Source organism: Falco naumanni, chromosome 12 (assembly GCF_017639655.2).
Source record: "Falco naumanni isolate bFalNau1 chromosome 12, bFalNau1.pat, whole genome shotgun sequence".
Classification (NCBI taxonomy): Eukaryota; Metazoa; Chordata; class Aves; order Falconiformes; family Falconidae; genus Falco; species Falco naumanni.
In genome coordinates, this window is record NC_054065.1 from 1,007,793 (window position 1) to 1,030,748 (window position 22,956).

Here is a 22,956-nt window from a genome sequence, read left to right on the forward strand (position 1 = left end):
GATTAGCCTAAATGTATGTTGGAAAACGCTTGAGATGAAGGATAATAGCGCTGTGGCTATTTTTATTTTTTTTAATGCTGCAGGCTCTACCAGTGTTGAAAGAGGTCCTTCCAGAAGAGTGTGGGGATAGGCCATCTATTCAGAGTAATGAATCATCTTACAGCTTGCCATCGATCCCGAACGACGGTGAGGAAATAAAGCCGGCAAAACACGCTCCCTGGCTCGCCGGCGCGGGAGAACAAGGTAACAAGTGGTAAACGGTCTGGCTGTGCGCTCAAAGTTACTGTCCTTCTCTGTATATATGTATTTTCTATCCAAACCCGCAGGGGACTGTATTATAGTGACTGGCAAATTAATGTGTATTTGTAATGAACTTGGAGGGATTTTCCTAAATATCTCAGTACCGTTCGTCATACTTGTTACCTCTTAAAATGAGCGATGCCTATTGTGACTGCTTTTTTCTGCAGGAGCAGAAAAGCAAGCCTTGTGGTAGTTAATAAAAACAGATCTGTAGGTGTGCGTGTATTTAAAAAAATGCCTACTGTATAGAAATTGTGGGATATATTTGTTGCCTTTTATTATAAAGCCAGACCGCAAACAAATTTTCAAACGTAAAAGGGCTCATGCTGAGCAAGGTGTGCGGTGCCATTTCAGAGCTTAGAAGGTGGATGCATTTGTGAAAACACAGTTAATTTTTTTAGATAAGGAAGTAATATATTAGTCCGGCGTAATAACCGGCGACGGCAACTTGCTCAGTCTGCTCTCAGAGCATCCCTTACATCAAAGTCCGGAAGAGACAGGCAATTAGGTTGCAGTGCTCTTTACACAGCAAATGTAAACAAACTGCTTTAGGCCTCCTAAATTCACACGACTTTTATCCGTGGAGGAGACAGAGACTTTGATTTAAACTAATTTTCCTCAGTCGGTATGATAGATGCTGCTGCTGTCGGGCTGCTGGATGAGATCGCAGAGTTACCGTCGGTTGTTTGTTTCCTAAATCCCATTGGGTCTTAAATTATTTAAGACATTTGGTTAGCTTGTCCTTTGCTCTGGAAGCTACAGAGAGGCAGGGTAGCCTCGCATGCGAGGAAAGTTCACAGTAGGCGCCTCTTTTAAGAACGGTAATGGATAGTTTAGATCAATAAACAAGAGATAACAAAAGTGAGAATTAAAGGGAGTAGGGCTTAAAAGCAAACAAACCAGTCTGATCACTGCGACTTTGAAATGTGTTTCATTATGGTGTGTTCACATCCAGAAGTCACAAGCTGGTGTGAAGATGAGAGCAAGGAAGAAAGCACAGTCGAAAAGATTCCTATTACAGGTAAAAGTAATGGCTGCATATTAACCTTGAATCCAGTATTCAACTTTATTACATAATCAAAACGCAGCATTTTAGTGGTTTGGGTCCACTAATAGTGAGTAAATTCAGCTACTACATACTGAGCGCAAAGATTAAACATAAGATCATAAAGTCCATGCTTATGTTAACATAAACCAAGATGGAAAATAACAGTGCCTATTTAATTCCTTGTAATCGTGTTATACATTTAAACCATGTGAATATCCTGTCATTTAGCCTTTCAGGTCCCAGTATCAGTGTTACAAAGGTCAGTCTCCATGGGGAAGATCCAGTAATTATGTGGCAAACTACAGATGTTTCTGATTTGATTCTTTTCTTTTCTCGAGTAATTGAATGTGTATCATTAGAATAAGTGCAGGGAAAAGCCTGGCTAGCTGGGAAGCCGTGCCTTTGCCTCTGTTACAAAAGCTGTCTGATAACACAAAATTTTTAGCAATAAGGTTTTATCAAGACGTGTTCAGATCCTCCCACAGCAGATGTATAAGGTTCGCCTAGGATCCCGAGATGTCGCTGCTTTTCGGTCCGGGGGTATCAATAATGCATTAGTATTCAGGGCAGGGCTCTTTGCAATGAGTCTCAATTTTCTTTTGCCTGGTTTTGTAAAGTGGTGGGCTGCTTCCTTATAAATTTTGATGTTTGGCTAAATATTTATTTATGCAGGTGTGTACTCCGATGGAAAGGTGCGAGGGCATCTGCTTATGCAATGCTCGCTGTTGCTTTTCTGCTCTTTTACGGCTTCAAAATAGCCTGTCTTTCAGAGAGCAATTCATTTCTCTACAGAGGTTTTCCTCTGCTGCTTTTTGAGCCTCATTTGCAGCTGAAATATAAAAATGTGCTTCTTGTATTCGTGAATTATACTGCAGCAGTAATATTCCTATGTTAGCCCAATAAAACTTAGATATTTCTAGAGTAGAATGCTTTCCATTTCCCTGCTTCTTAAAATGTCCTTCAGTCACAGATGGTAACATATTTTAAAACATGAATTGCATTGATTTTTAGAAGAATTAAAAGCCACTTAAATCTTTTTCATGAAACAAAACACACTTCTCATTTGAAAATTGATCTAAAATTTTACAAATCCTGGGATTGATTCAATTTTTGTTTGTAATTTAAGAGGATTCAAATTTGAGGATGGAGGTTGAAGTTCCCTAAACTGCAGAGAGTGCCAGCAAGACCAGTGTCAGGAGTGGTGGCTCACTCCAACTAATGCCATCACTGATAGTATTTTGGGTTTTTTTTTTTAAGAATAGCAGCTCTGGAGTTGAGACTCCTGTCACTGCCAATGCTTTTGGTTTGCTTCTCCCCACCCTGAATTTTGTGACTGGCCAGTAGTGGTTTTAGCTGTGGTTTTGCACATGAATTTGTTGGGGAATTCTCTGCTGCAGTTTTTCCTGCTGGAGACCCCGGCGGTCTGTGCGGCTGGCGGCTGTGTCAGGTGTCAGCCGTAAGCCAAGCCACGATGGACAGCCCCCTTCCCTCCTTCTCCCATAGCTCTCTTTTTGAATGGGCATGTGAATACGCATGCTTCCTATTTGTAAAAATGCTGAGAAACTCTCCCTAACCTAAACACTGAAACCAGTGACTTCAGTTTAAACTCCGTTCTTTCTGAGTCTGCTGTATTTACTGTTTTGTTGCTGCATGTTTCCAGTAGCCAGTGGTCACATTGTCTCTAGGAGTGAGGCTTTTCATATCTCAATTGAAAGCAAAGTTGCTCCTTTCAGATGTGATTCATCTTCAGCCCGTGATCTTCTCTGGGCTCCTTGTTCTCTTCTGGCTCCTCACCCTTCCAGCCTGTCACTTTTTTCCTTTTTGCTTGTCATTATTTGCTGTAGATTGTGGCCCTGGAGCTCTGCAATTGCTCTGTGCCTAAAATAAAGGCAGCATCTCTGCGTGTTGTCTTTTGGGCTCAGATGACTTGTCTGGGCGTTTGGCATTGTGTTTTTAGATGAACTGATATTTTATGTCCATTCTATATGCAATCGTTTTGCTGCACAACTTTTTCTAAGCTTAAGCGATACAAATTTTGTGGGGTTTTTCAGTACTTGCTGCATTGTTTAAGGGCTTTAAGTTGTCTTGAAACATGGGAAGCCTTGGGGCTTCTGGTTCTGATGGGCTTCATTGTGAGAGCCGGGTGGATGTGCTTCCAAGCAGTCTTCTGTAACAGCACTTTACGAATGCTTCTGCAGTTTCGGTTTATTTTTCCATTACTTCTGTTACAGAAGAAAAAAAAAACAACCAAAAATTTATTTAAATATTCTGTAAATATTCCAGAGAGATTTATATTTTTTCTTTAATGCCTGTAGGGGAGGGAAGAGAGAGCTTTGGGGAAAGGGCTTCAGAGTGGTGGCTGGCTTAGTGTTGGATGTCCCTTAGAGGCAGCCTGTGGTTTACCTGAAACTGCTTGTGCGAGGACTGAATTCACCCGGAGCTCTTCTAAACAGAGGCTGGGACTGAAACATCTGTGGAGCTGTCCCCTCCGTAGCAGGACACGTGAGCTTTCCAAACATGTAGTCAGCTCGGGGCGCAGGGGCAGTGTAGCTCATAGCATGAAGATGGTTTCTTTCCTAAGCTTGTGGAAGGCCATGTTGTGATAATTGACTTTAAAAGGATTATATTTTGTGTATGGCCTCACCCAGAGAGGAGTTAGCTATTAATAACAATCTCATTTTGTACCAGGTTGTATGAGGATAGAGGAAGATAGGTGAACTCATTCTCATTTTCTTCATGGATGCTTTGTTTTTTATCGTGGGAAGACATGTAAAAGGAATTGTTCAGCTTTTTGCTGTTCCTGAGTTCCTGAGGCGAATAATGTGAGATTAAAAAGAAAGGATAAAATCCATTATTTCTTATTTTGCTGGATGACTGTTTAGGAGTCTCATTTATGGGTAGGAAACTGATGATTTTATTGAACGGGCAGGTTTGTTAAATCTCTTAACAAAACCAGATTTTCTCTCTCTCTTTCCCCCCCCCCTTCATGTATGTCTTTGATTTAAACAGACTTTAAAGCTATAAAGCATTTGAATAAAAATGCCGTTACCTCTCCACTCATCAGGCTTCACTTTCACAACGTCTTGAATGTCACCTTCCAGCTACTCTCCAGATATAAAATCTCTAATATAGAAATAAGGAGGAAAAACCCTCTTAAGAAGAAAAAGAAAATTAGCCCTTCTTTATATATCATAAGGGAACATAAAAGAGCACAAATCCAATTCTGCTTTCCTTTTTAGGTCACCTTTAATGAGCCAATAATCCTGCCAACACTTTTCCCACGCCCACATGTCCTTCCAGTGAGGTCCTCCTTTGAGCTTGAAGTTAAAAGGTTCCCAAGGTTTCACTTGGAGTGCACTAATAAAGGCATTAATAAGTCTACCCAACTTTTCGCTTCACTTGGTACCAACCCATTCACAACTGCTGTTATGAAAAAAGTTCATCTGTATGTGAGTAATTCCTGCTGCTGTTGTGATCCAACAGAACTACCTTGGGACAGCCTAAGATTGTACTTTTTGCTTAAATTATTTTGGATTGCATACTCCAGTAGGCGATATTTTATGCTGCTCAACAGTTCCTGAAAGACCTCAGAGTCTTTTTTAGTTATGAATTCTGGGTGATAATTCTTCTTTGACCTTTAAACAGAGGCAGCAGCTTCTAGAAATATTCCCAGTGGATGGCTTGCTCCACTGGGATTTCCTAAGTCTTCTGGTCATCCAAGAGTCTGCTTTTGAGAGGGTAGCCTCGTATGTTGGTATATTATTATGATAAGAGTATTTATCTTTTTCATTTAAAGAAAGATGGGAAATATTTGTTGATATTTGACCTACTTTACTGCAGTGTTAGGTTTTAATTTGGAGATTTTTTTTCCATCTCCAAAGAGCACATACTTCTATCAGATTTGCGGGTAGCTTTTACCTTCTCTCTGTATGCAAGTGTTTTTGCCTTATCTCAAGGGAAATCAGTGTGTCTCAGAGCCCGTATGCAGCCGGCACTCCCACCTCCTGTCCCAGCGCGGCTGTGTGTGCGCTGGCAGTGGTCCGGCAGCTGAAGCCCACCTTTAATCCCACAAGACTCTTTGCAGTTTATCAGCCTGCACAGTAATTAGCGTTACGGTGGTAGAGGAGCTTGTTCAGATTTAAAGTTGCTCTGGGCAGGAACTATTGCTGGTCTGTTTTGGTACGGGACCTGGCAGTATGGCAGCCCAGAGCTACCAGGACTTCTGAATGCAGATGCAATAACTATTGCAGAGGTAACTGTAAAGCTACGCATCTTGCAGGCTCAGCTGACCCGGATAATATTCCTTTCAAGGCATTATTGACTTTGAAGTCTAGTGACAGCTGAAATACCCAAGCTGCTATCTATTTTATTGGTGATAAAAAGCACATAGAAAAAGCAGTGTTCCTCTTGGCATAGACTCTCACTTGCGTACACGAGGAAGATGCAGACATGTGTTTGGGTTGGGTCTGCAAAAGCACTGGGGTCTTTTGCCCTCCAACTACCTCCATTTGCATATGAGATTAATTTTTATTTGAAATATTTTTATTGGAAATAATGGATGATAGCTCTTTATAGCTTTTGCATGGCATACAAAGTGCTTTTGTTCCTCTCCCGGTAGAGCAATACCTACTATACTGCTTCTACAACTTGCTTACACACTTTGTCACTTAGGTCAAAGACTCCAGTTTTGCTCACACTGTATGGGCTACACACGAACACAGTGGTATTTCTCTTTTCCCAGTCTGCATTTTAAAAACCAGCAGCCTTGTGAATTACCTTTCCCATTTCCAGAGTCAAGCACTTGGAAGCTGTTGTAGAAAGACAGTTTGATGTCTGCAATGACTTTGTGCTGGGACTCCAGCTGTAGTGAAGGGCTTCAGTGCTGGTTTTGATGTTTAAAATGTGGGCTGCTTCCTCTGTGAAGAGAGGTGATACAATTAGCAAGATACAAATGTTGCAAGTACAAGGCCAAGAGCTTGCTTGTCTTTTTATATGCAGGAAATTACATCATATCACTTTTTTAGCTGCTGAGATGTTTGGCTGTAAATTGATAGATGCTGCAACCTAGGCTATAGCCGGAACACATGGAGAAAATGACTTCTTTTCAGTTCTGTGCTGGTGCAGTATCTTTTGGGTTAAAGATTACTTTAACTCTTAGGCAGAACAAAATAATACTGGTTCATTATGCAACAACAGTGTATTTTCCTGGAATTGTTGGCTAATGAAAAAAAAATACACCCATTTTATTCAGAACAAAACTGTAAAAGCTGACATGAAAGCTGCTTTGACCCATGCCGGCTGCACAATTAATTAAAAGTTGAAGTGTGGGGTGTTTTTAATTAATAGTGGTATTTCAGATCTTTTGCTAGTTCTGAGTAGAAAGAAGCAGTGCGTAGGGGAAAAAGCTGCAAGGAGAGCTTTGTCATCTGGGATGCACTAGCTCCCGTTCTGCTGCAGTGTTGCTCAAATGACTGGATTGAGAACTTCCCATTGCTAAAATCCCAGTTTGAGTTTAAAGACTTGAGTTTTATCAGGCTTGTTCAGTTGTGCCGGTGCAGCGCGGGCTGGCCGTTCAGACTGAGGAGATGCTCCAGGTACCCCGTCTGGACAGCTTCACGCCTGCGTGCCCGTGTTGCTTCTGGGGTGTCTCCAGAGCACGCGAGCTGGTGATGTGGCGAGGCCAATGCTTCCAAAACCTGTTTAGGAAGAGAACATCAAGCAAATGGCATCCGTCTTTGTCCTGGTTTCAGCTGGGATTTAACCCCGTGGTTCAGTCATGGTTTAACCCCGGCCGGCAACCCAGCACCGCACAGCCGCTTGCTCACTGCCCCCCACCCAGAGGGATGGGAAGGAGGATCGGAAAGGAATGTAAAACTCAAGGGTTGAGATAAGAACAATTTAATAGGTGAAGCAAAAGCCGCGCACGCAAGCAAAGCAAAGCAAGGGATTCCTTCCCCGCTCCCCATGGGCAGGCAGGTGTTGGGCCATCCCCAGGAAAGCAGGGCTCCAGCACGCATAATGGTAACTTGGGAAGACTAACGCCAAGTGTCCCCCCTTTCCTCCTTCTTCCCCCAGTTTATATCCTCAGCATGACGTCGTATGGTATGAAATGTCCCTTTGGCTAGCTTGGGTCACCTGTCCTGGCTGTGTCCCCTCCCAGCGTCCTGTGCCCCTCCAGCCCTCTGGCTGGCAGGGCCCAAGGAACTGAAAAGTCCTTGATTTAGTATAAACATCACCCAGCAACAACTAGAAACATCCGTGTCCTATCGACATTGTTCTCACATCAGAGCCAAAACACAGCACTGTACCAGCTACTAGGAAGAAAATTTACTCTATCCCAACTGAAACCAGGACACTCTTTTACCCAGCGTAGCAAGAATTTACCAAGGGAGAGGTGCTTTTTAGGAAGCCCTTTGTAGACAGCCGTTGCCAGCAGCACTGCCACAGCCCGTGGCCTTCCTCGCTTCCACTTCTGGTTCTCAGTGCTACTGCTCCCCACTGAACGATTTCTATAGTGCTTGCAATTCTTTTATCCAAGGGTTTCAGCCTGCACACTGCTGATGTGCTCTAAACCCATCTTTTCTTCTTTTATTTTTTTTTCAGTGCATCTTTTCTGGTCAGGGCTATTGTGTTCTGCTGCACGCTCAGGAAAAAATATGTATTTGTGTTCCAGCACAGCAGGCCTCTCACTGTCCCCAGCCTGCGACAGGGAGGGTGCACTTGGCTGTCATAGCACAGCAGGTGAGATGCTTCTTGCAAAACAACAGAAACACATGCACCCCCCAGAATAAAAGTGTCTTTTTGAACTAAGTTGCATTTAACCTTGGACACAACAATCAGTTTTCATGAAGGAAATACACTGATCTGCGTAAGGGTTGTATGGCATGATGCCGTTCTCTTGGGAGCAAAGTGCTTAAGGATTTTCTCTCCTGGCAGCATATTTTTTGCTTCTGTGCCTTGCATGTTGCACCAGTCGCTTGTGCTGTCTCACAGCGGTGAAGCATTGCCATGCACCTGCGTTGGGCTGGTTTTGTTGTCAGCACTGCACATCTGTAACTGAGACTCTTCCTTTCCGCCAGCGTACAATGCAGACATGTTGAAGGCGCAGGGATTAAGCAGGTGAGTGGGGTAAGAGGAGGTAAGAGCCAGGTGGGTGCTCAGCACGCAAAGCAGCAGTCGCTGCATGCTGACTGCTTACGTGTTGTCTGACGCTTGGTGGGTGCCACAGCCCAGGTGAATCCCCATGGCAGGGAGGTGAGCTGGTGGGCTTGGGAGTTCCTAGAAGGATCTCCCATTTCTGTAGGGTGCGTGGGATGTAAGTCAGCACAAAGATGCTCAAGGGGAATGACTGAACTAATTGGCAAGGCAGTCTGGTGTAACTAAGGCAGAAGTGGGGACTGATAGCCCAGCATTGCATTATAATTGTACATAAGGCAAAGCTGGGCTCTGTAGGGTCTTAAAGGGTGAAGAACAAGTACTTTGAGTTACTGCTTGATGTTGCGAAGGAAGGGGAGCCAGCGCAGGCACGGAAGGCTTGAGGGAACGGTCTTTTGAGGCTGGTGTGCATGCAAAAGCTGTAAGGAGAGCTGCACAGCAATGGTGGCCCAGCTCAAGTTTTGGTAGAGCTGGCAAAGACCTGGAGTTTGAAGTGCCAGCTGGAGAGGTGCAGCGAGTATGCCAGGATCAAAGACAGGCTCCATGTCACTGCCCTGAGGGACAAGGAGAGCTTTCAACAGCAGCACAGTTACTCGTGCACAGGTAGCAGCACTTCCCTGCGATTCCAGATGTGTTCCTGCTGCAGGGGGCCCTGCTGGCAGCCAGCTAGGTGTGGGGTCCCTGCCCAGGGTTGGGGTGCCGGGCTTAGCCTGAAGCACAGGGAAGGCTTTGAGAGGCACACTTCAGATGCAGCCGCTTAACTGATGTGGTGCCACCCGCTCTGGGAGCGCTGCCTGTTGAGGCTGGGAAGGAGGAGAAGCGTTCACTCCATTAACAGGCTGTAACTGGTGGGTCTGTCCCTCTGCACACACAGGGCTGGGACGGGAAGCGTGGTTACACTGATGATTTGGGCAGAGACAGCTTGTTCCACGTTCTTCTTCACACGAGGAGCAAGCCCTGGACACACCAGAGCCACCTCAGAGGGCACACGTAACTGGATTTAAATGTTTGCAGGGTCTGTGGCCTGTGGCGTTCTGCTAGCGGGCACAGCTGGCTTTGTGGTGGGCTTCTGGAGGCAGCGGGGTGCCCTCCTGGCGCTGAGCCGCTATCCCAGGCAAGAAGCAAACACATGATCTCGGACACATCGTGTGCTGTAGTTTGAATCCGTGCATGGGGAGCCCTGAAAAATACAGCTCTATTAAGTGCTTTACTGCTAGAGTGAAAAGCAGGGAGTTCTGGCTCGATTAGATTAAATTAGCTTTTGTACTTTTGCAAAGTAATGTACAAACAAGCATAAATATTTGTTCCTTTGTGGGCAATGGTTTCTCAGCATGTGCCCATGTCGCTCAGTCGGCAGCTCTGAGCTGCCATCACTCTTGCATCCAGGACCTCCACCGTCATCTCCACAGGTCTCTGCATGTGTACATCATAGGAAAGGTGGGGATCTGCCCCCCCCCCCCCCTTTTTTTTTTCTTTTTTTCATTTTTTTCCCCTCCCATTCTTGATTTCTTTTTTCTCTGTGCCTTCTCTGGAAAGCGGTTGGACTTTGTTCCACAAGCAACGCGCTGCTGCCACTGCAGCAGCTGTGCCTGAGCTCTGCCATCCCCTGTGCCCACCAGACGGCTCATGCCCCTCTGTTGAAGTGCCCAAGACTGCGCAGGATTTGTGCCGCCAGAATCCACGCACAGAGTGCTGTGAGCCACTGGAGCGGGCTGGTAACATGCATGGCCAGCTAGAAAGTGAAGTGTCCGAGATATACAGAAATACTAAACTGTCCTGAGTTGGAATGAAGCTGCTAACAATAGGGCTTGTTTATAATTTTGGTACTCTCTCTCTCTCTCTATTTATATATATATATATATATATATATATATATGCATTCAAAGTAGCCTTTTAAAGTGGGATTTGTACTTGAGCATCATTTTCTTTGGAAATGAGTACAAAGATGAGCAACTGTACAATTCCAGTGAATGAATTAATTTACCTCGTTTTCTTTTTTTTAAGTCAGTCTCTACAGAATGGAAATGAGATTCGCAGAGCTGGGGGGGGGGGGGGGGAAGGAAAGAAAGGAAAGTGTGGATAAAAGATTTTTAAATAGTTGGGTGTTTGGCTGTTCAAGTCATAAAGATCTGTGTTTCCCAAATGCAGCTCTAGCTCAAAAGAACGGTTGAAAATAATGATGTAACAAATAATATCAAGAAAACTGTAACTATCCAAAATAATCTGCATTTAAGGGGAAGGAGAATAAAAATAATTTTGCTTCCTGAATAAAGTAAATGAGAACTCAGGGATAAAAAATATTAGGTATCTATATCCTTTATGTTTTACTTAGTTGCCATGATGCAATACAGCTCTTAAGAGAATCTCAGTGTTTGTTTTTTCTAAAATGAGGTAAAATGTGCAAAACTTTCAGTATTCACAAGAAATCGTCATTGGATAACTTTGATTTATACTGAGGGAGTCTTGTTTCCAGTGGTTTTAACTAATTTCCACTTAATCATGAGCAAACACTCTTGAGGCGGATGCCATAACTGTGCGGTGTGTGCTCTTCTCTGGACCTTGTCATCAAACCAAGAGTGTTGCCCTTATGTGCATCTATTTGAAAGTAAGAGTGTGTTGCTGCTAGTGACTGCACACTGTTAGAAGGTCCAGCCACCATTATTCGAAAGTTTATTTTTCACTTTTTTACTTAACAGGTTGCAATATTGGCAGTAAGAGTTCCAAAGCGAAAGAAAGCCAGGAATCGCATTCAGAAACTAGTTCTTCACTGAATGGAAGAAGTCCTCCCTTCTCAAGGTAAAGTTGTTAAATCCTGTAACATTTGAAATTTTTCTGTAGAATGAGAAATGCTGACAGAAAATGACCGAATTGCTGATTTATTATTATTTTTTTAACTTGATCTAGGGTTAAGGTTCATATTTATGTTTATCTAATAAAACATCTTAAACTTTGGTACACCTTAGAAAATATATGTGCCAAAGCCAAGTATTGTTTTGCAGCTGTTGTTTTCTCGTTTTAAGACTCAATTGACATCTCAGTGAACCACAAATTGGCGTGTACAGCTGCTTTCAGTAGGGCTACTCAGGGGCCAGACAATAGGGCTTGTCAGGAGAGGGGCAGACATAAAACATAAAGTCTTCAAGAAATAAAGTGGTGGGTTTCTTCTCCATGTGTCCGAGATGTAAACTAGCTGTAACTGGATAATGCTTTCCATGGGTTTGGGGTTTGGTTTTTTTCTTGTTTGATACTGGGGTATTTATAACATGCCTTTCTTTCTTTCATATGGAGTGTTTTTAATTAAATGGCCTTACGTGTACCTAAAGGGCACAGCTTGTTCTTAAAAAAAAAAAAAAAAAAAAAAAAAAAAAAAGGAAAAAGTTGGTTTTGTTCTGGTGTTTGTTTATTTTTAACTGCAGCAGTTTCCTTTTGGGTCTCTGAGCAGTTCTGTTGGATGTTCCTTGTGTTCATCTTTGGCGTATAACAGTCATCAAACAGCAGCAATCAAATTACTAGTCAAGAAGCAGCAGAAAATAGGATATAACACAGCCATCTCATGAAATACTGGCTGGGCTTTAGATCCTTATCTGCTCTTACTGGAACACCGGCAAGCGGGTGCTGCCGCCACGCAGCCCCTGGGCTGACGACTGCCATCAATAGTACTCAGGGAGGGACTTTAAAGCATTTTGATATATCTTTTACTACTCCTGTTTATATGACGTTGCTATTTTTCTGTAGCTTCTTTATGCTGTTATTGATGAGGTCAGTTCCAATTCTGCAAGTGTTGTTCTGCATTTTGTGTTAAAAATCACGGTATTTCTGTAATTCTTCAAGTGTGGTAAATACAAGCTGTAATACAATATTGATGAATGGCATTCAGTCTTTTGGTTAGGATTAATTCTTATAGTCTTACGTTTAAACTTTTTTTCACTTTTTTTTCTTTTCAAATTTTCTGAAACTTTGAGAACAATGTTCCAAATCGTACTGTCTAATGCTGTGAAGCGCAAGGGTGCTCCTATAGATGAATTTTTAAACATTAAATTTTAGTCATTCACTGAAGCCCAGGATAGCAGGAAGAGAAGGATCAGGCCCTGAAGAAATGGCCTACAGGATCACTGCTAAGCATCAGAGTAAAATTTGTATCATTTAAAATGAGCTGATTTCTTATTTAAAAGAAAAAACCCAACTCTTCAAGCTTTTTCCCCCATTGGATGTTGCACTGCTTGCTAATGATGCGTTTGGCCATTTTCTGCATTTTTCAGATGCTGTTCATCTGGCATGCGTATTTTTTGCTGGGTTTTTTCAGATTCGTATTTGTGATAGATTTTCAAGTAATTCATTCTGCCCTATAATTTCATGTCTTTCAGCGCTGAGAAGCAAGCGCACTTCATGTGCTGGTACACGATGATGCTGCTTTAAAAAAAAAAAAAATTAGAAAAAAGACTCATAAAGGCTTAAAGTTATTTTTTTCTAAATGAGTCAAAAATAATGCAGCCCTACAGACACAAAGTTTATTAGCAGCCCTTGCTTTTGGATGCTGGGCATCTGCTCGGCAGAGAGGGAGAGCGGCAAAAGTAGTGAGAAAGACGGAGAGCTGGAGAGGGTGGCCGGCTGCTTGTTTGTGGCCAGGACGCGATGCAATTTCTTCGCCGCTCACATTTAAGCGCTCCACTTACTGCAGTCACTTCTGGGGCTTTATTGCTTTTACAAGTGGTCTCGAAACCCACTACTTGAGAATAAACATAACCACGCAGCGCTGCTGTGGTACTTTTTATAAATTCTTCTTTGCGCCGTTTTGTCACTGAGCTGATGAGTGACCTCGCAAAAGACCCTGCTGGACCTAAATAAAAAAAATGGCTTCCTCTGATGTCCTCCAGACAATAATTACGATGTGCCAGTTAAGCCCAAACTACAGCTGAGGGATTTTTACTTTAAAGCAGAGGCTCGGGCGCAAAAATGCATTTATAGCTCTTTGTCTGGCACCTCATTATGTGTGGGCCTGATTCATTAAGTAATTGGTTTGCAGTTGTTTACATGAGTATTAAGGCTTTCTATTCAGCAGCCTTTGAGAGATACATTGTGCAAATGTTGCATGTTATGAATGCTGAATGAGGGGCAGGGGACCGGTGCTATTGGCTAAACACTGCGCTCTGTTGAAAAGCAAGAGAAAGAGATTGGGTGCTGCTTTGCATAGCAATGACTTTCTTAATAAGCTTTACAGATTGATACACACAAGCTATAAAAGATGCAAAGAGATACTCTTAGCACATTTATACATGCTCATTTCACTATTATGGTACTGGAGACGGGAAGAATTGAGGGCTTTCATATTCGGTTTTTCAGTGCATGTCTTCAGTGCATGAGACTTAATAGAATCCGATGTTTATTGTATTATAAATCATGGGGAAGTAGGCAGATCTGCAACAGTTTATTATTAAAGATTCTTTCAATGTAAATCTTTTTCTGCCATTGTATTTCCTACAGCAAAATCATTTTGTGGTTGAGTGGGGATGAAAGGCATAATGTACGAAGGAGTGAGTCTTAATAGGAAGCTGCTCTCTGAGTAAAGACCACTTGTTCCCTTTTGTTCAGCGGTGCATGCCAGAGCTTCCTCTTCTCCTGCAAATATCGTCCTGCTCTACGTTTAGCTATAAAACTACTTTTTCCTGGCTTCGTTTACTTTGCTGAGAGAGTATTTGCACACACGGAGATGCAACTTGCGTTTGAAGAGTTAGCGTTTTGCAGCAGAAAGGAGCGCGTTAAATTACACAGTTGCTTGGGGAAAAAGGTACCAGAAGTCAGGACTGAATCTCTCCGCAAGAGCGGGCGGCAGGCGATGTGTGTGGTATTTCGCAGTCCTGTAGCAATGGATGCAGCCAGTGGAGGTCACTATTTTCTGGGTAATTCTGAATTTTCCATGCAAGCAGTTTATTTTACTTGTTTGTGCTGTCTTGTTTCAGAATAATCTGGAGATTAAAGATGCGTTATCAACTGAGAACCAAAGAATAATTTTAATTTGTCAGGACATAAACACGGTGTAAAGTATTTTAAACTTTGATTAATATGTTTTCTGGAAGTAATCCGGTCTGGTCTCTGAAGGCGGTTTTTCAGTCAAAAGTCACTTTTACCAAACACATTTGTAATGACATGCAAATGAAAATTGGCAGATTATAACTCATCCTCTTAATTATTCTCGGGGGCGATGTCTAACACAGGGCCCATCACCTTTGCTCTCGGTGCTGAGGTGGGCTGGCCGTGGGGGGGGCACTCCAGCCCCACGTGTCCCCCACCAGCACCCCCAGCTGACTGGGGGGCAACAGCCCGCTTTGGCCAGAGCTCTGAGGAGAGATTCCAAAGGTTTGGGGCTGGGGAGTGGTCAGGAGATGCATTTAACCAGGAAATCCAAGGGAAAATGGTATAGCATGTTTCCAGACCCCTGAAAGATGCCCCCAGAAACTAGCCCATGTCTGATTGAGTTACCCTTCTGCCGTACTTTCAGTCGTCAAACCACTTCCGCACAAAGCTGACCGTAAATTCAAGCATGTTTTTCTGATGTTACCGATATTTGTGTGAGCTTTATTTCCTAAATCTTAACATCCAGCTGTTGCAGAAAGAGTAATGGCATAGTGGCGATGCTCTAGGAATATTGGTGGGGAATGGTCTGTGGGGAGAGCCAATGTCTCTCTAAATCTGTTGCCTTTGTACTGCAGAGGAAATAGTTTATTTTTGCAGTGATGCCCTAAGCAGTTCCAAGACAGTTTCCGCGCAGTGCTGCGATGCAGTCTTTGTGTTAACAGTTTCTCTAGGCAGGAACGTTTTCTTTTTCTTCAGCATGCTGTATCTAAACAGAGAATGGTCTTAAATGTAGCTCGATATTGATCTTGGTATCTTAAAATAAAGGTCATCCTATTTGCACTGTGATTACTTAAATTCAATGTTATTACTCCAGTTCTGGAGTGATGAATGGATTTTGTAGGCTGTACTCACTTTTCAGGGCGGGGAATACTTCAGTGATGCCCAATTTCTAGTAAACGACCAGCAGCAAAAGATAGAGCCGTCAGGCTTCTGCAGGAGCTGGCAGGAGAGTGTGTGATCGCGGGGGATGCTCAGCCGAGACTGTCACGTTGCAGGCACTGCCACTAAGCTGTCTGGCTCGCTTACTGCCGAGAGGCTTTTAGATGTTTTTGAAAAATGCTTTTCAAGATGGATCTGCCACCCCGCATCCTCACGTATTGCCGGGAAGAAGCCTCCTCGCTCCTTTTGCTGAGGGTTAACAAGCAGCACCCTGTGCAAAAGGAACGCTGGGTTTGTTGTCCGTGGCGTGCTGCCGCAGCGGTGCATGTGCAGGCGGAGGCACGCAGGCTTCGAGCCTCTGACGGGATTAGCCAGAGTATCAGTGTTCCCAAGGCTGATGCACTCTGCATTTTGTTTGTTTTTCTGATAAAACCTGGCATTTGAGTCCTTTTTTTTTTCCTCTTGGTGCTTCAGTGGTTTTTAGTCGGGGGTTTTGGTGTTTTTTCCCCCTTGATGGTTGGGTAGCTTTCTTTGTGTCTCTTTCTTTTCTTCCCCCCATGCCCCACCCCCCCACCCCCCGGTATTTGGGTGTCTTTTTTCACTTGACTCTAAAACGTAGAGGTTCAACAGGTGCTTTAGCAAAAAGATGCTCAGGCTCAAGTAAACGCTTTCTGCTGTTTTTCAGTGAGCCGCCTCTATTAACTTGGCTCTTGTTGGTCTGGTATTTTCCTCTTAGTATTAATTTTCTTTATGGAAGGAAAAATATTTTCTTGGAGCTTTTTAATTTCTTATTGTTGTGCAGACATTTTCAATACAAAAAGGCCGTTTCACCGGAGTAAAGGAGAGATTAAAAGGCCCTTTGAAGTTAAACTGGTTTGGGTTTTTTCTTTGTTAGAGCCTGGGTTCAGTTTGGAATTATTTTAGGGAAGAAGCAAATGTGTAAATGGATATTGATGGGTCACGACGGGGGATTAGTCAAGGCACTGAAACCGGCCTTTTACCTCATTTATGCTCCTAAAATTTCTCGGTGGAGGTCTGTGTGGTTATTGTATTGTGTGCTCAGTATATACCAGATGATAACTTTGGTGATTGAGTTTTCTGATTTCTGAATACAAATGTTTCGTAGTGTAGAGGTCTTCTTGCAGTTTATCAGCCTTGAGTAACACTTTAGACATAATCAGGAATTTTCTTCCCTGTGACAAAGCTATCTTGCAGCATTTTCCAGGCTTGGTTTGGCGGAGCTGTGATTTCCAGTCTGGCCTTTCTGATGCCCCAGTTCCGTTTCTCGTATGGTGCCGGACCTGTCTCTGTGGCAGCAGTGCTCATGTCAGGCCTTTGCTGACACCCGTTCCCCACCTCTCTCCACGCACTGCTGTGTCACACCAGTGCCCAGCTCTCGGCGTGCAGCACTGCGGCTCCATGCTCTTCTGCTGCAAATCCCATTCCACGCGTAGTAGGTTAGCCCCAGGAGGACGAGCCCCAGCAGCTGGATGGGTTGGGGTGGAGGATGACCATCTGTCTTCACCCTTGTCCCGTCAGCATTGACCTTTACCTTTGTGGGAAGCTGGGGCCGAAGAGGGAAGGTCTCTAGAACTTCCTACAGCCATGGTGGTCGCCGTCCCCTGCACCTTCTCCATCAGACCACCAGCCTTCAGCCGGAGCTGGAGCACCCCGCCATGCTTCCAGCTGTGCCAGAGGACCAAGGAGGCTGGGGCAGTCCTTGCCCCACTGAACCACTTGAAGATAAAACGGTTCTCGTGCGGTCTGCCATGGAATCACCTCCCAATGTGTGCAGCTCAGCGACAAGTGGCTTCTGGCTCTACACCCTGGGGAAAAATGATGCAGCCGCCGGAGTTGCAGCCTCTCAAGCACATTTATATGGGCTAAGCCTGGGGTACGTGGAGCACCTCCTGATAAATGCTGAGGGTCATGAAACCTCACCAAAAGGGAGCAGGAGTTAAGGGCGATCGGTGTATTGCAGGACTCAGCCCAGAGGCTCTGACCTGAAATACTTCCTGGGGATACCGTCCAGTGAACGGATTTGAACAAGAAGTTGAAGCATAATGCCACGGGGGGGTTTACTCCAAATGAAACGGAAAAGCATTTGGATGGCATGCTAACAAAACGTCAGATAAACACTTGAAGGCTAAAAATTTAAGGTTTTGTATTTAAATAATAAGTTAATAACTTGTTGCTAGTACTTGAACCTTGGTTCGGTGGCTCGGTTGAACTTTGGCTGTGTTTAATAACCTATTTCTGGGAATTTCTGTACATCTGCAAAGAGGAAGGCTGCATGCTAATGGCAGTCACAGCTTGTAGAAAAAGAATGTGATTTAAACAGCGTGAGCTTTTTTCTTATTTAAAAGGAAAAGTTTCTGTAACATAGGTCACTGTAATGCAATGAAGATTCTCCCTGCTTTAAGTTTAGCTTTCCAGTTGCAATCCCAAATTCTTACTGAATACAGTGGTACAAGACACGCAGTGAATAATCTCTGCTTTTTTTTTTATCTCCTTCACAAATGCCTCCACAATAGCAATTAGAACATTAGAATTATTCCCACTTTAAGCAATTATGTATTAGCTGCCATCTCTTTAAACGAAATGCAGCAAATTTTATGAAATTTTTGACAGCTGATCGAGTCCTGCTCTGACTGTGGCCACAGCTTCAAATTGCAGCTTGACACTTGCTTATATTTTACCAGTTTGCAGAGTAATGTCACAAATACCTCCTATTTGATCTTCCTTATTAAAATAAGCTGAAGCTTTATTTCTAGAGCTTATTGCAGGATTGTTAATATAACAGTTAATTCTCCTACATCATCGCCCCTATGTGATTATTTCACAGCACCAACACAATACGCACGCTACACACAAAAGATCAAAATGATTCCAGCTTGTTTGAGAGATTCAAAAGGGCCTGTGATGCTCTAGACACAAGAGCAGTCATTTTACAGAACAGAATTGCAACCGCATATACATCAAGGTAGATCAAAGGCAGCTGGGAGATTGCACATTTACATGGGGACGAGGGTGATGCTATGGGAACCCAGAAGCTGGGCTGGAGGAGTACCCGGGCAGGAAGGGCATAAGGAAGTTCAGCGAGCATCAGTGGGGGGTGCTTTTATTTTTGTTTGGATTTTTTCTTTACTTACTTTGCATTATCTGAAAGGCTGCAAAAGAGAGACAGAGCTCTGATCCTTTATACCCTTAATTCACTACTGGTGTAAATCGGTGCCGTTACCAAGGCATGACTCCAGTTCATGCTGTCTGAACATCTGTACCAGTGTCCCTGCTGCATGTTAATTTCTTGACCTTTTAAAAGACACAAGAGTGAAGAAAGCCTTGGCAAAATAGTTATTTAAAAAAAAAAAAAAAAAGAGTAGTTACAGAAGTTACTGATATTTTTTAAACCACATCACAGGTTTTTATTTAAAAAAAAAAAATTTACATTCTATTAATTTTGTGACATTGTGCTGATTATTTCTTTCTCTTTTTTACAGCACTGAAATGAGGAAGGGAACGGCAACGGCTATAAGATCCAAAGGTAAGAAACAAATGTTATGCTACTTAAAAATCAATGTCTTACTAAGTGTAATTTATATTGTGAAAAACGTCCAGGAACAATATGATTGAACTATGTAAAATATGGGCATAAGGAGACAGGAAAGCATGGAATTTCCCTGGCTCAACGCAGAAGCCAGCATATAGCTGATGATGACTGCTTCTAGACCAGAGAGGTTGTGTTTCATAGCGCATATGGTGTGGCAGGAGTAGTGATGCTTGCTTCAGGGTTTAAATCAAACAGTAGCAAACAGCAAGTAGGAGGAAAATGTAGGGAAGAAAAACCTGACATTTTCTTGATCTTCCCTCTGGAAGAGGGGCTGCAGGAGCGGGTGGGCAGCAGTGCGTGTGTTTGCGTGGTTACAGCAGGAAGGCACACAGAGGTGCCTGCATGGCAGCTGTGTGCATCCAGAGCAATATTTTTCTGCCAGTCAGCAGGCTTTCTTTTAAATTGGTGTTTGGGCCCTGCATGTTTTCATCCTCCCTCGGTTTTCATCTTTCTCTTTTAACTACCATAAGGACCACTGGTGTCTGAAGTCACCTCTAATGGAGCCTCACGTAAGTGCAGCCGGCGCTGGGAGCAGGGAGCTCTTCACCTGGAGCTCAGCTTTAGGTGCTGTGCAGCCCTGGATGTGTTGCAGAGGTGTGGCATCTGCATTGAACCAAGGATGCCATAAACAATGGCGGCTTCAGTGCCATTTGAAAGGCTCACATCCCCAGCTCGTTTCCTTCTCTGCTGGGCAGTTTGTTTTGGCTGGGGTTTTTTTGGAGGCTTTCAGCATGTTCAGCCTGCTCCCAGGTGTTCCATGTTTGAACGCACGCAGGGGGTGGGTGCAGCTAGTGCCACTCTGATGTTCCCGGCCAAGCGCAAACCTGCAGTCCAGGGAGCTGGGGATGTAGGATAAAAGATGCAGCTGCTGCATTTGTAGATAAGATGTTTATATAGCTTGTGCTGTCAAAAGCACCAAACACATTAACGGTGCCTCAGTCAAACGCAAGCTGAACTTTCTGTATGAGGTACGACAGCCGCCTTCTCTCCTGCGCCTGAATCCCCATCTCTGAGTTTTATGCCTGATCTGGGGCATCACAGCTACTGCGATGACTTTGGAAAAAGAGCAGCCCTCCACAAGTGTTCGGGAGCAGGCAGGCGGCACGGCTCTGCAAGTGACTGTGGGCTTGACTCACGCTTCCCCGTGTGCCTTGCTTTTCAGGTTTTTTTCCCACCAGCCAAATAAGCTTGTATATTGAGGAATCTCTCAGGCACTCAGAATTTAAATGTGATTCTGTTTATGTCAGTGAAATTCTTTGCTCATTCTCAGAGCTGTTTGTTAAAGCCACACAGTTGTTTGAAGTCAGTCTTGCCTGTATTTGATCCCGTCTCAAAGTGGTGATTTTTCATTTGTGACATCATTGCCATTTCTATGCCAAATCTGTGATGTCATGGTCCGACTCTGACTTCACCGCAGGGTCAAGTAGAGGGAGAAAGTGGAACATAATAGACAAAGCTGTAATTCAGGCAGCAGCTGGTCAAGTAAATTGCTTGGAGTGGAAATGTTCTCTCAAGCCACCTTGAGGAACAATGAAGTGGGACCTCTGAATGAGCCCGCTGTCTGGCCACAGCGGCCCTGCTGTCGCAGGCCACAACATTGACAGCACACTGTATCGCAAACACACACCTAGGGCTTGCCATCTTCAGAACCCCGGCCGCCTCTATGAGCCATGGTGTCTAGCTGCCTCAGGAGAGCTGTGAAATGTCTGTGACATAAATGACATAAACATTGGAAAGATTTTACACTGGGGTTTTTTTTTCCTTACCCTCAGCTTTCTGGGGCGAATCTGATGACAGCAGCTCCGAGATCGAGGCTGCTTTGCGCCCACAAACACACAGCACAGAAGGAGACGAATTTGATGACTTCTATGATTAAGATTTCCCCACTCGCTTTTGGGAAGAAATAAATGGTATCATCTCGTACGTATTGAGAGTGTCACTGTCTGAAGTGCAGCTCATCACTTTATACTCAAAATTTAAATACAAAATAAATATTACTCAGTACTATACACAGCCTCCTTATATGTGTGCTTTCTCTTTACTAGTAAGTGTTTTCCTATCTGACAGCAATCCTGCCCCACCAGACTGAGCCTTTTTGCAATGTATTTGTTTCAGAGAATAACTGAAGATGGGTCCCGAGATGCATCTCGGAGAGGGTGGACTAGCACGGTGCCTGAGCGTGATCACCTTGGAGGGTTGGGCTGTCTGTAAAACACCCTCTTCCTCGAGCAGGGAGATGCGTCCCTACATACGGTGCCTGTCCCGTTTCTTCGCTGCTGAGAGCCGCTTGTCTGTGGTCCCCTGCTCACAGTGAGCAAGCATCTGCCCGGCAACAGCAGGGACAGTACCGGACACAGCCCCTGACTGCAACCCTTCCGCACGGCAGGGCTGAGGAGGCCGGCAGCAGCGATCGGGAACTGGCAGCAGTATTCATGGCCAGGTCAGCCTTGTCTCTGTTTTTCTGCGAGCTGCTCAGCAGTGACAGAGTGCTCAGCTTCCTCGAACCAGCCTGGCCGCTGCTGTGGTTGCACTGTGAACACACAGGCCGTCCTTTCCCGATGCTCATATGTATTCTAATATTTTGCCTGCAGAACTAGATGTGGTTTCGAAAAAAGCAAGCATTCTGGGTATGCATACATATGCTGCTCGGGGAGGGCTGGCATGTTTGATCTTTATCTTCTTCTGCAACAGATCAAGAAGAAGAAATTCATAAAACGTACATTTCTAATTCAGCACATTTTGGAATAGAGCAGCATCTACATGTGGCGAGCCCCAGTGATTTTCTGCTTTTACTTGCTTTGTAAAATCCACGCTGGCATTGCTGTGTGGACATCACAGTAATTGGATGACTCCAGGAGCTTCATGCATTTTTAATTTTCTTCTTTTAATTCCTTTTATCTAAAATTAAGTTCATTAAACATGAGATTTTCTTTCGAAGGGAGAAACCAGGGGACATATTAAAAAAAAATCTGTTCATAATTATGATAAGTTCAAAAGCAAAAAACAGCACCCCAATTAAACTCGGCTGCAAAGCAGCACTGCAGCTTTGAATATAGGCACCAATCTCTGGACCCAGTCCATCAAAAACAATTTTTAAATGGTAACAATATTCAGTTTAATAAAGAGAGCATGTAGTCTCTGAGACAAGCTCGAGAATATGAAATAAAGGCTCGCAGAAGGCTTGAAAATAAGGAGAAACCCTTACTGCAGATGCCTGCTGGCTTGCTGAATCTTGTGGTCTACAGCGTGGCGTTGGCAATGGTGCAGCAGTGAATGCTCCAACAATCAGAAAATCAGCGGCACAAGGGGTGGGGTGAGTGTATGGCCAGGGCTGATGTCAGGCAAGACAGCTGCACTCCACTGAAGGACTAAAGCTGGACCTGACGGAAGGCTCCAGCGTCCCCCTCACCACACTGTGCCAGGGTTACTGTGCCAGGGTTTCCGTGCCTGTTCGGCCACAGGCTATTTTTGGATTAAGGCTCCTGCGACCCCTCCCTTCAGGGGCTGGCTTGCTGATATGGTCTCAGCCAGAAAAACAGCCAAGATCCTCCCGCCCTTCCCGATTTTTACCACACCAGCTCCCCGTGTCCTGTGGGACCGCTGCCTGACAGAGAAGTCCCTGTACTGTGCGACAGTCAGGGCAGGGGGGCAAGGGATGGGAGGTGCGTGGAGTGGAGGAGGAGGAGGAGGACAGGAGACCACGCGAAGCCTCTGTGCCAGGCTGCTGGAGAGGGTGGCCCAGCTCCCAACTCTTCACTGCAATGGCCAGCCTCAGTCAACACTTGGCTGTTGGAGCCATAGGGCGGGGTAATCGCAGGACCATCCTGCAAAC

The 22,956-nt window shown here is 44.3% G+C and overlaps 1 protein-coding gene across 8 annotated transcripts in view; it reads left to right on the forward strand.

Annotated features, from left to right (window-relative positions):
- Positions 1 to 21,133, forward strand: part of KIZ (kizuna centrosomal protein) — a 51,144-nt gene extending 30,011 nt beyond the window's left edge. For 4 of the 8 annotated variants that reach the window (XM_040611564.1, XM_040611565.1, XM_040611559.1 and 1 more), the window contains 5 exons: positions 84 to 243; positions 1,256 to 1,321; positions 11,200 to 11,299; positions 19,015 to 19,058; positions 19,595 to 20,890. In XM_040611564.1, coding sequence (XP_040467498.1) covers positions 84 to 243; positions 1,256 to 1,321; positions 11,200 to 11,299; positions 19,015 to 19,058; positions 19,595 to 19,752 — 528 coding nt within the window. In that variant the 3' untranslated portion in view covers positions 19,753 to 20,890. The other 4 variants (XR_005830332.1, XM_040611561.1, XM_040611562.1 and 1 more) reach the window with 4 other exon arrangements.
- Positions 21,134 to 22,956: the final 1,823 nt, after the last annotated feature.